General features: G+C 40.3%; 1 protein-coding gene across 1 annotated transcript in view; it reads right to left on the reverse strand.

Moving 5' to 3' along the window:
• The window catches only part of XPR1 (xenotropic and polytropic retrovirus receptor 1), a 224,596-nt gene extending 216,244 nt beyond the window's left edge, over positions 1 to 8,352 (reverse strand). The window contains exon 1 of the mRNA XM_041756166.1: positions 7,715 to 8,352. Coding sequence (XP_041612100.1) covers positions 7,715 to 7,783 — 69 coding nt within the window. The 5' untranslated portion in view covers positions 7,784 to 8,352. The remainder of the gene's footprint in view (positions 1 to 7,714) is intronic.
• Between the last annotated feature and the right edge of the window lie 5,519 nt (positions 8,353 to 13,871).

Here is a 13,871-nt window from a genome sequence, read left to right on the forward strand (position 1 = left end):
ATGAGATTAACCTATGGAAAGCAGCTGACACTGGGTTCCTAACTGCTCAATAAATATTAATTCCGTTCTCCTTAATGACAAGCTGACCACATATCTACTAAATTCAATTCAATTCAAAGAAAAGAGGATGGAATTGGGAATCCCAAGGAAGCCGCCTTCATTTTTCCCCAAAAAAATCCTTTGTAGTAGGGGAAATACCAGAGAATTCTGACCCAAGAGATTCCCTTATACCCCTGATGTGCTTCCTAAAACTAGAGAACTCTCTCAGGCCATCTCTGAACTTTCTGAAAGGAGTTCTATGGTCTATGGCAGCAACTCTCAGAAACCCTTTAAAGGAGGGGTCCTGCCTGGCTCAGTTGGAAGAACATGCAACTCTTGATCTTGGGTTGTGAGACTGAACGCTACATTAGGTGTACAGATTAAATAAACTTAAAAAAATAGAAACCCCGGCAGCCCTGGTGGCTCAGCGGTTTAGCGCTGCCTTCAGCCCAGGGTGTGATCCTGGAAATCCGGGATCCAGTCCCACATCAGGCTCCCCGTGTGGAGCCTGCTGCTCCCTCTGCCTGTGCCTCTGCCTCTGTGTGTGTGTGTGTGTCTCTCATGAATAAACAAATTAAATCTTTAGAAAAAAAAAAATAGAAACCCTTTCAGGGATCCCAAAAGATCCAAACTTTCTTTAATAATACTACAAAACTTCATTTTTTTCACTCCTTCTTTCACAAATAAACAGTGCTTTCCAGAGGCTGCATGAAGTGAGAGAACATGTCTCTAGTAGGTGTGCTACTCCTGTGTTTTAAGCATTTCTCAGTTTTAATTTGTAATACAGCATATATCAGAAGACATCGGAATCCTCAACAATTTTCAAGTTTCAAATGGTCCCAAGACCAAAAAGTTTAAGAACCACTGTTCTGAGGTACAGAAAAAGCCAAGAAAGCACATGGATTACTCTAAATTAAAACTTTACCAATTTAGCCTAAATTTAAGTCATAGAATAATCTAAAAACTTCCCACTTTCCTGCATGATTACATTTCAGCCCTTCAATCTTCAAAAAAATCACTTGTTCACCAATTCTTTATGAACAGTCAGTGACAGAAGTAGGTCTAAGGACTTATCCTCTCATTCTTAATCTATGATCTTTCTAAATACTGCAGGTCATCCTCAACAAGTATGGACAATAATAAGCGTATTGTCCTCTTGTTACAGAAAATATACAGGTTTCAGGTTTAAGTTATGCTTACAGCAGGTTAATTATCCTCTCCTCTGGCCTCTAATAAATGAACAATTTTTTTAAAATTTTCTGATCACTCCCTATAGACAAATCACACCTGCATGGTGATGGGAAGAAATCTACTCCTAAAACAAGTTAGATTTAGGTGCGCCTAGGTGGCTCAGTCAGTTAAGTATACAACTTTTGATTTTGGCTCAGGCCCTGATTTCAGGGTTGTGAGATCAAACCTCGCCCAGAGTTGGACTCCCTGCTCAGCAAAGAGTTTTGCCTGAGATTCTCTCCCTCTGCCCCTCCCCTTCCTTTCTCTCTCTGTCTCCCTAAAAATAAATAAATATTTTAAAAATAAAAACAAATTAGATTTAAAGGTGTATAACATAAAAAGTTTGAAAAGGTAAGGAGAAATCTTCCATATCATTTACAAAGTGATCCAAATTTATAACAATGCTCCAAGTCCTCCATCTGCAATCTTCCCTTTCTACACCATTTTTAATTCTAAAAAGATTCCATTGACTGAAATATAAAACCCAAAACCAAAAACTGTTTTTTTCGGTTTTTAAGATAATAAGAGAGCTAGAATTTCAGGACAAATCTATCAGCCTACAGCAAATAGAACCCCCATAAATATTTGTTGGAATGAATGGATAATTTAAGTCATTTATTCATGAGCTTTGTCATCTTAGCTTCTTTCAGCATTTACTAGGTAACAGGAATATGTGAAAAGGCAAATCATAACCTAGTGAATTCTGACATTCTCTCAATCCCTAAAGCCAGTTCAGTACCAGGCAACCCACAAACCAGCTCAGGTTAATAAGCTGCACAACTTGAGCAAAGTCTTCCAAACCCTTTTTTATATCATATCCCTATCAAATACAAAAACAAAAGCTTATTATGTACCTCCAGTATATGTATATTTATTGATAAATTATAGCCTTCTACAACTGTGTCTCTTATAAAACATTTCTTTTAAGTTTTTATTTATTTTGAGAGAGAAAGTGCGTACGAGTGGAGGCAGAGTGAAAGAGAGAATCTCAAGCAGACTGTATGCTGAGTGCAGAGCCCAACGTGGGGCTTGACCCAAGAACTCTGAGATCATGACCTGAAATGAAACCGAGTCAGACGCTTAACCAACTGAGCCACCTAGATACTCCTAAAACAGAATTTTTTAAAGTTTCTAAAAGTTGAGACAATGATAAAATAATTAATTTTTATGTTTCACTTATATTAAAAAATATTTTTAATCTAAGAAATTACCATCAATAACAATATTTCAGAGAACAACATAACTGAAAAGCTTTATTATTTTTAAAAGCTGAGTTTAACATTTTGTGATAAAGTATTTCGAAGCTCTACTTCAAACTTCAGGAATTAGTTGGTTGTGAAACTTAATAATAATGGTTATAAACTGAAAAACAGACTTCACAAAGGCAGGATACTCTTAAAGCATAATATGTGCTTAGGGTGAAGTTCATTGTGGATGACAGTGGATGTAAAATCTTATTTCAAAGGATTATCTTAAGGAATCCTTCTTTCTTTTTCTCAGAAGACCTCCTAACAAGGTCATCAAATTGATCCATTTACTAAATATTAGTAAAATTCTATTTCTTCCTTGTCTTATGAATAAAAATGAATATAACTAGAATAAAAACGAATATAATGAATAGCTCAACTATTATCTTTCTCTTACTCCATGGGAGTTTGGGGTACTCTCCTTTGGGGGCTATGACCCAAATATACTTAAAAACCCTAATCAGCACAACTCAACAGTCTCTCAAATGCTTTCCAGATTAGGACTGGATTTGAAGCCAGGACTAATTTTCCATGGTCACCCCTGGTCAAATAAGATTCTTAGGTTCTTATGATCTGGGCCTTCACCCAAAAGCTGATCCAAAACCAACCTTCAGGGATGGATGGACAAGTATAATCTTTCCAAGATATTCACCCTAACAGACATTATTATACGAAGATAATAAGGAATAGTAATAGGTTCCTGCCTTATACAACATCCATTTACTCATTTAAGAAACATCGGTAAATGCCAAGCATCTTATTTACAAGTGTTATCTTAAATACGATATACTGTACTTTCATTTGCAGAAGTGCCTGAAAGAAAAAGTGGTTTGTGCCCCATCGGGTGGCCAAACTGGAAATTTCAAACAAGTTCTAGCAAGACAACTTAACCCTAACGAATCAACATAATACCTTTGGGAAATTGAAGCCTGCAACACAAGTGTTCTCATGGGATAGTTCTATAAATGAAAATCACAATAATGTCAGGGCAATGTTTCCTTACACTTGAAAAAAAGAGATGTATAGCTTGTACAGAATCTCTCCTTTTCCAAACCCTGCAACAAAAAAATTAATACAGGACTATCACTTTTTATTTATTTAAGTTAAATAAAAGTTTCACTGGGTCAGCTTTCCTTTCACAGATTAAAATCTCCTCAAAATTTTATGAAAGAACCTTAACCTGAAAAATACACTATTAATAATAGTCCTAGAAAACAGAGAGGGAGGCAAACCATAAGAGATTCTTAACTACAGGAAACAAACTGAGGGTTGCCATAGGGGAGATTGGTGAGGGGATAGGATAACTGGGTGATGGGCATCAAGGAGACCACTTGAATTAATAAGCACTAGGTGCTATATGGAATTGATGAATCACTGAATTCTGCCTCTGAAGTTAAAAATACAGTATATGTTAATTAAAGTGAATTCCGATTTTTAAAAAATTTAGTAATAGTCCTAAACTTAAGTCTTCTTCATATACCAAACATAATTAAACCATAAAAACATACAGAAATTTAAAGCTAGATGGGTCCTTAGAAAATACAGCCCTGTGAGTTTAGAAACCATCAAGTCGAGTTCTCTCACTTTACAAATGAAGAACCTAAAGCCCAGAAAGAGGAAGTAATTTCATCAGGGTCACACAGCTAGGGCAGCCTGACTCCCAGTGCTTACACATCTACACTCAAGAGACTATCTATCTATAAATGATCCTGGACAAACAACTTAACCTCTTTGGGCCTTTGTTTCCCTGTCTGAAAAAAAACAAGGAGGAGGCAGCTAATATTTAAATTCCTTTTAAACTCTAAAATCCTGAAATTTAGAGACCTCTTTATTCTAGTATCTTACAAAACTACAGTATACACTGAAAAAACCATCTCTAATTCCTCAGAAATCAAAGCAGCACAGGACCCTAGGGATGAAAACACAAGTCAGCAGCCTAAAGCACCAAATGTATTTGCTTCTTTTGCTAATATTCTGTAAAATATTAACACAGTCCTACTAGTCTGTGTGGTTGAAACTGGTCTGTTAATTTTGATTAATCAATTACAAAGCTCTAAAAATTGCAATCAGTGATTCTAAATTTTTTTTAAGTGCTCTCATAAAGATTTATTGATGTTTTATTTTCTCTGCCAAGATTTACACTCAAATAGATTACTGGAAACAGGGATGGTCTCTGTTCATTTGTGTTTATTCTCTGTAAAAGCTACTCACAAATGTATCAAACCAGCCAATTTTCTTTGTATGGTTTCTTCCTGTTGCTCTCTTGTGCTTAATTATTCTGCCTATGAAAACTGAGTTTATGAACTCCACAATTTATTGTGGAGAAACTCTAATAATTATTAGGGTATTAATGAGTCACATTAATAATTTTTAACATTCCAAAAAACAAAAACCACCAAAAGTTAAACCGAAAAGCTATGAACCACAATGGACCTTGGAAAGCTCTGGCCCTATATTCTTATCTCATGAAAAAAAGGAAACAGCCCTGAATAGATTGTCCCCAGGGTCTCATGGCTAACATATACAAGAACTAGCATTTGTTGTGTGACCATGTATACACAATAATACAAATAATTATAGAGTTAAAACAAAATTTTCAGTTTCTCTCTAATGCTCTTATTTCAAATAAAATTTAGTATAGTGAAATGACATAAAAACCAAAGAGGCTGAACAGTTTGTAGTGGTTCACAGCACTAGAAAGCACCATAGGCTACACATCGGGGGTAATACTCCAAAATTTCACCATCAGAGCCTGAAAAACAAATTCAACTCTGTTCTACTAGCCGTGTTTCAGGGCATGATCTTCATACACGAGCAACTACATGTTACTGCATTATAAGAAGGTTCTTTTCTCTAGCAACAGCTAAGCTCTTTTAAGATGTCATTTTTTTCCCCAAAGTTTTTAAGTTGCCAAAATGCCTGGACTCGGAAAACTCCTATTTATGGCCCTTCAAGTATTTTTAAAGGAATAGCACCAGCTCTTGAGAAACAATATACAACACAGACCCCAACCCTTTAAGATGTCTTTAACGGCTTCAATTCACAAAGAGAAAAGTCCCCCTTATTTATTTTTGCCTACCAAACAATGAGTTTATCTGGGACAGGAGTCATGTAGCAGGGACTCTGCAGAATAAAATTTCAATCATCCTTAATAAATGAATTTTTTTAAAAACAATTTATAATTGCCCCAGGAAAGATAATGCAGTCACATTCCCTCTGTAACCAACCTAACCAATTAGTGTTAGTGTCCAAACGGAGTGAATGAGGAAGGAGTCCCAGAATTACTGTGGTTACTCCAGCCAGAAAGCTGACATTACAAATCAAGAGGTAACTGCATTTTCAAACTAAACCTGATGCTTCCCCTTCCAGCTTCAGATATTCCAAATTAATATAATTCTATGAAACAGTTAAGTGCTGTAATACTTAAAATGAATCACAGCATACAATCAGCCACTATTACTTTTCCCCAAATCAAGCATTCCATACTATATAACAAGTATAAGATGTTGCTTCAGCATGCTGTGTCCTATGCCTCTATGAAGAACTGGCAGTGGTGCTGAAAATTACTACTACAAGATGAAAGACCAATACCCTCCTTTCAATAAAAACCATCATCTGGACTGTAGCCAAGGTTTTAAAACTGACCGAATGTTATTAGAAACAATAAATCAAAAACTCCACAGGCTGAGAAGCTAGTGCCTTATTTCATTCTTACAAAATGTAGCCACAAAAGGCTGTAAGAAAATTAACTGACGAGAAAGCATTAATAATTCTGGGCTTTTCATTTCTAGCAATAATCAAATACTGCATTTTACAAGGTGAATTTATTTTACAATCTTCAAGGTTCTGTTTACCTACACACACACACACACACACACACACACCCCTTTCCCTGTCTTCTTCAATTATTACAACTCTATATGAAAAATAAACTTGTTATTGCCTAAACATCCTTATCACTGAACTTAAATAGAAATTAAAAAGAGAACTAAAATATTTCAACTCACAAAATGTAGCTAACATATCTGTGTTCATATCGATTTTACACTCTTTGTTCCTGCACACACATAGATGTGAATTCCTGGAGGTTACAGATAAGTCTTTCTTTCTCTATCCAGGAGCTGAATTGCCAGCTACTGAGAATAACCTATTGCAGTTCTTGAAGCTCTTCGGGTATCCTGCCTTCTGAACATATATAAAAGGGTTCATTACCTTTACTTTTCCCTATATTAATGTAAGGTTCCTTATCACTATCTATCGAATACTCTCCAGGAGCTGTTATTGCAGAAATTGGGGGACGGGGGGAGGGGGTGGGGGCGCGGGGAGGGCATATCTGTAATACACAGGTATGTTTAAAAGTAATTGTTTACAATAGTTTCCTCCCAAGCTAACAAAAATTTCAGCAGAGAAAAATCTGAAATTTTCAATTATCTTCTTCTCTTCCCTGCTTCCTCTTCCCCCTTCACTCCATTCCAAAGCAAGGGGAGAGTCAAAACCAGAGATGTGATTACTTTGTATATACTTCACGCAATCAGTAGAAAGACCAGTCACCGTCTTACCACAACAGAATAGATGGTTACAAGACGTTTGCCCACGGGAACCACTGCAAAGGTGATATATACGTTTAAGTCAAGTTTCAACCCTTGTTACGAAGCCTTTGTCAACAGTGGACAAGTGAGGAAGAGCGGAAGGGCTCTGTGGAAAGGGAGAAAATCACTAAAGGGGCTCATCTCCGAAGAGAAGGATCCTTGGGGAGAGGTGAGCAGAAGAAACAAAACCTAACCTTGGCGAGGGGGCGCTCGCCCAGGGCGGGGACGGGAGGTCAGAGCGAGCGGGGAGGCGGGGATTAGCGCCGAGCCGCCGCGACCCCGGCCTGCCCTCCCGCCGCGACCCCCCCACCTGCGGCTCGCCCTCCCTCCACGGCTCCGCAGCCCCGGCCGGGCCGTGCCCTCCCTGCCGGCCCGCCGCCCGCATATCCGTTACCCCGGCGGCAGCGGGGCTGCGGGGGAGGGGAAGGTCAGCGGGGCCCACGGGGGGCCGGCCGCGGCGGGGATGCCGCAGTGGCTCCCCGCGGCGCCGGGGCAAAGTCCGCCCGGGCGCCGAGAGGCAGCAGCGGGAGCGGAAGGCGGCAGCGGAGGTCGGGACTGGCGAGATGGTGGCCCCTCCGAGTCCTCCCACACCCCGGCGGCCGCCGGTACCTCATACTGGATGTATTGCTTCCTCCACTCCGGAGTGATGTGCGCGGAGAGGTGCTCGGCGAACTTCATCCTGCCGTTTCCCCCTCACTCCCGCTCGGGTCCAGCAGTTGCAGGCGGCGGCGGCGGCGGCGGCGGCGGCGGCGGCGGCAACAGCGACTCCGACTCCTCCCCACATGGGCCCCGGCGCGGCACGGCGCTGCGCTTCTCTCCTCCTCCGCCGCCGCCGAGGTCTCCTCAGAGCCGCCCTCCCGCCATCTTCCTCCTCCTCTCCATAGCCCCGCCCCGCCCCGCCCTCTAGACGTCATCCCCATGGTAACCGCCTACGCCGCACCGACGAAAGGGGCGGGGCAAGGGGTTGGGTTGGGGCACAGTCCTCGAGGCCCCGCCCCTTCTGGGCCGGACGCGCGGAGGCGCCTCCCCTGACCTCTTCCGTCGGACTCGCGTTGGCCTTCCAGCTGCTCTCTACCGCCTGCCTGGGAAGCGGCCGTGTTGTTATTGCAATTAATATTAATACCGTAGCGAGAATAAGTCGTACAAGACGTTTTATGTTTGCAGAGAATTGTGCAAACAGTTTCTCATTTTGATATTTGTTCTTCATAAAACTCTTGAGGAGTGGATCAACTTTAATCCAAATTGAGCGAGTAAAAACAGGCTAAATAGTTAAGGATCAAAAAAAGTATTTAAAGGAATTGTGCCGTACACAATTTGTTGAGCGCTAGGTGCTCAATAAATGCTTGTTGGATTTAATTAAAGACGTCAGTGCCAAAAATTGCATGCTGTTTCTGAATTTCAATGTAATTATCTAGTCCCAGGGCTACCAGAAAGGTCGATAACAACACCTGCACCCAAATCACTACTGGGAGGGGGCATTCTGGGGGAAAGTTAACAAATGGGCCTATGCTGAGCTTCCTGGGGATTCCCGGTGAGGTTGAGAGGGAAACCAATACTGGGAGGAAAGAGAATCCCCTAGGGATACCGTGGCAACCCCACCCCCTAGGGAGACCAGAAATGCATCTGGTGTCCAGACTGAACTGTCCAAGGGAAGCATAGGGAATAGCTAACTCACATAGTTTGGAGCTGCTTTTGAGTGTGGGAATGATTGTCCTAGAGGACCTGATTTGGGACAGAAACCCAGATCCTTCCCTAAGTGAAGGAGCCCTGGATAGTAACAGCTAACATTCATTAAGTACTCAGTGTGTACATACATTCCAAACACTATTCTAAACCCCTTACACGTACTTTGTCCTTTAATTCTAACAATTTTGATGAAACCCAAAGAGACCAGGGGACTACTGTGACCAGGACAGTATTCGGAGGTATCAATCTTTGCTGTTGACTTTTTTTTTTCTCTCTCTCTCTCTCCATGTACTTTTCCCCTTTCCCTTCCTCTTAAGTCATGCCAGTAGGGGTTCTGCAATCATTTCCTCTGGAGAGGGATGAGGCATGATGGAAAATAGGCATAGGCTATGAGGCTTTCTGACTCAAAAGCTTCAATGCTGGTGAAAGGGTAGCCACAGTAAGAAGAAGAACAGAAGTGAGGACTCCTCTCACCTCAAGACCATAACTCCTCTCCCCACCATAACAATCCCCCCTCTATTGGAGGTAAACATTCCTAGTAAGGAAACACAATCACAGAGAGGAAATGACGGGATGGTGCACCTAAAATGATGGAACCAGAAGCAGGTGCAAAAGAGTTTGCTGGGCCTTTAGCCAGGTATGGACTAGAATGCCACATTCTTGGCAGCAACTCCTGCTGACCAAGCATCCTGCTCCCAACAGCCATACCTTACTGTCTTAGCTGTGCACAAGATTCTGGATACATGGCCTTGACCCAGGGAAGGAAGGAAATCCTCAATACTAGCTCTATAGCCAACAATTCTTAATTTTTTTCATACCTGATCCAGAGCCCTGATACTCAGTTAGACATGAAAATCTTCATGTATCTACAGAAGTAGATCTAATGTTTCCTTATTCTTAACATTACTTCAGATATTTCACTGACAGAACCCTCAAATACTTAGTATTTATTAAACACCTACTCTCTGCAGAGCACTGTGCTAGATACTATAAATAATAGTCCGGATAGCTTTACTTTGAATCAGAAAAGCCCCTTGCCTTACACTTTCTTTTGTAAATAGGCAAATAGCTGTTAATTTAACAAAATTATACTGAGTATTATAATATGCTCGTCATGCCACTTTGGGAATGAAGGACAGTTCAAAAATAAGTAAGACTCTGCCTACCTGCCCCCCTCCCCCGCCCGCCCCGAGGACATCACAGCTTTGTTATACAGAAAGGCAGATAGACCAGTAACTAGACTACAGTGGTACAGGTTGAATGTGTGGTATATTTAAGGAAACAAACATCCAACAGACTGGGAAAGAAAGGATGGAATTCAAGAAAAGGTGGCTTTGAAATATAGTCTTAAACAACAATCTAATGGAGAGAAAAACACCTCAAAAATCTCAAAGGCAAAAAGCAAGAAGTCAGGATTGTTAAAGAATGGCAAGAAGTTGTCTGACTGAAATATCCTTTAAGGCAGCTAAATGTCCCTTCCTCAGAGAAACTCTCCCTGGTCGCATCCCTCCTTTGCCCTATCTGGCTCCCACTTTGCCCTGGTGCAATCCCCTCACTGTATAGTCAATGGTACTTTGTGTCAGACTATGAGCTCCTTGAAGACAAATTGTTTGTTTCTCTTGTTTTCTCCAATTTAGCATGGTACCTGGCGTTCAGTAAATGTTGAAGAACAAAGAAACAAAAGAAAGAATGTGGCAAAGGGGAGAGGGAGGAAGGAAAGGGCAGCTTGCGTGGAGAGGAGTTACAAGAAATAAGTTGGAACACGACTCTGAAGAAATATATCATGACAGCATGGGCAGTATGGGGTCTCTGAAGATGGTTAAGCAGTAAGTGACTAACTCACATTTGGGAAAACAGTGTAGTGTAGATTCCTGGTTTTGAGCGCTAGCTCAGGGAGTAAACAGACCTGAATCAAAATCCCAACTCTGTCATTGTTACCCTCTGTGATCTTGGGCAAAGTATATTAGCTTTTTTTTTTTCTTTAGGATTTTTTTCATTTATTTATTTTGAGAGAGAGAGAGAGAGTACATGAGCAAGGAAAGAGCAAAGAGGGAAGGAGAAGAAGGGAGAAAGAATCTCAAGCAGACTCTGCAGTGAACATGAAGCCCAACATGGGGCTCCATCTCACAACCCTGAGATCGTAACCTGAGTCAAAAGCAAGAGTCAGATACTTAACCAACTAAGCCACTCAGGCACCCCAAAGTACAATAGCTTTTAATGCCTCAGTTTTTTCATCCCTCGAAAGGGGATAATAACACCCCCCTAGCAGGTTGTTATGAGGATTAAATGAAATTCTGCTTATAAAGCCCTTACCACAATGACTGGTTGACCTCTCAATAATTAGCAACCCCTTGAAAACATCTGTAAGCAGTGTGGAAGATGGACTAGAATGAGGACAAATCGGAGACCACTTTATGAGCAAATACCTATATAGCACTTACTCTGTGCCAGATGCTGTTCTTAGTACTTTATAAATGCAAACACATTTAATCCTCACAAGGACCCCAGGAGGTAGCTACTGTCATTATTCTCATTTTACAGATGAGTAAACTAAGACAGAGTACCTAAGACTCTTGCTCAAGATTCTTGGTGGCTCAATCAGTTAAGCATCTGCCTTCAGCTCAGGTCATGATCCCAGGGTCCTGAGATGGAGCCCCGTATTGGGCTCCCTGCTCAGCAGGGAATCCGCTTCTCCCTCTCTCTCTGCCCCTCCCCCCTGCTCATGCTCTCTTTTTCTCTCTCAAATAAATAAATAAAACCTTATCTTAAAAAAAAAAAAAAAAGAAAGAAAAGATGAGACAAGGAAGGAGGCTAGGGTATGGCCAGAGGGGGTAACAACACAATTAGGAGACAGTAGTATAAAAGAAGCCATAAAAAGATGAAAGTTTCATAAGGGAAACAGTGATCAACAATGTCAGATGTTAAGAGAAGTTGAGTAGAATGACTTCTAGGCCATTGAGCTTAGCAATTAAAGAGTCACTGGTAACCTCAGAGAAAGTGGCTTTGATGACATGAAGGGCTGCAGAAGGCTGAGCAGTGAATGGCATTTTGTTTTCATATATCTTAAGTTGCATTTATTCTGTGTACAAGTTGTAGAATAACCAAGAGTGAGAACTTAATAGTATACTCAGCAATCTATCTAGAAATTCATAAGTGCTGAGTCTGAACACTTTATATTTATCACATCTAATTCTAAGTTTGGGAACAGGTATACTTACCACAAAGTAACTGTTCTAAAGCTTAAAATTATGTATGATAAATATAAAGTCAAACTGTTATTGCTTGAGCAAATGAAACTGGTGATCATGCTGAAGGGTAAGGGCCTGCAGAGAGATCAAATCTTGAACTACACCTCCCATTGAGGCTGAACCAGCAGGGGTGTCACAGGAGTAAAGGCCATGCTCTCCATACATCCCAGACTCTGAATTATGGGGCCCAGTTCAGCTTTAAAATATGATAAATTTATAGGGGATCCCTGGGTGGCTCAGTGGTTTAGCGCCTACCTTCGGCCCAGGGCATGATCCTGGGGTCCCAGGATCGAGTCCCACATCGGGCTCCCTGCATGGAGCCTGCTTCTCCCTCTGCCTGTGTCTCTGCCTCTCTCTGTCTCTCTCTCTCTCTTGGTGTCTCTCATGAATAAATAAATAAAAGTCTTTAAAAAAATAAAATATGATAGACTTATAGACTGACTAGAGGTTCGATAGATGGAATTCAGATGGTTTATGACCCCCATAAAATCACATGTAAAACTTTGTGTATTATTTGAATGTGTTTCTGGAGAAAGGATCCACATAATTTCCCAAAAGTTTCCACACCCCAAAAATATTTAGAAAACAGCACCAAGGCACTAAACACCCCTCTCAAGAAACAACCCCCCCCAAAAAAAAACTAACATAAAGAATTTACAAATGAAGTTTCAAATGATTCAATTCAGTAATTTCTAGAAATACCTTTATTTGGACACAATTTTGATTAAATAGAACGTGAGTGCTTTTTTAAGGAGCAAAGAGGGCATTTTGCAAATTACAAAAGAGCATTTAAAGTATTCATTCATTAATTTAACAAATATTTATTGAGCAGTTACTACTTACCAGGCATTGTTCTAAGGATTGTTATAGAGTAGTGAATAAAACAAAGTCCTTGATCTAAAGGAATTTGCTTTCAAATGGGAGGATACAGACAACAAACAAAGCAACTGGTATACAATAGGTTAGATGAGGACAAATTTATGGAGAAAAATAAAATGGAATAAGGACAGAAATATTGTCATATAATTTTACATAGGGTAGTCAGGAAGGGCCTTACTAATAAGATGATTTTTAATCAGAGACCTGAAGGAAGGGAAGGAGAGAACTATGTAGATATGGGTTGAAAATGGAAGTCAAGTTGGGGAGTAAGATTCAATGCAGAGGAATCAGCAAGTGCAAAGGCCCTGAGACTAGAATTTGTTGCGTGTGTTGGAGAAACAGCAAGGATGCAGGATGGTGAAGGAATGTTTCAGGAAGCAAGATCAAATCAGACAGGTAGTTGGGAGCCAAATCACTTAAAGCCTGTTGGCCAAGGTAAAGACTTGGACTCTGAGTGAATTGAACCTTTGGAGTTTTATGTTTTTTAGTTTTTTGGAGTTTTTTTTTCCCTTCACACGCAGCAATAACTACCTTTTTTTCTATGCATTTCTAACAATTGTAGTAAAACATACAGAACTCAAAATTTTTTATATTAATCATATTTTAAGGGTACAACTCAGTGGCGTTAAGTACATTCACAATGTGGTACAGTCATCATCACTATGTATCTCCAGAACTTTTTCGTAATCCCAAATAGAAATTCTATGCCCATTAAATAATAATTTCCCATTCCTTCCTCTCCCCCAACCCCCGATAACCTGTATTCTACTTCCTGTCTTTATGAATTTGTCTATTCTAGGTACCTCATATATGTGGAATCATACAATATTTGTCCTTCTGTGTTTGGTTTAAGTCTGAATAGTATTTTACTCTAACCATTTATTAGAGATAAATATACTATTTGTTAGTGGTGAACAATAATCATTTATGCCATTTGTTAGTGATAAAATAAA

The sequence above is a fragment of the Vulpes lagopus genome, chromosome 1 (assembly GCF_018345385.1).
Source record: "Vulpes lagopus strain Blue_001 chromosome 1, ASM1834538v1, whole genome shotgun sequence".
Lineage (NCBI taxonomy): Eukaryota > Metazoa > Chordata > Mammalia > Carnivora > Canidae > Vulpes > Vulpes lagopus.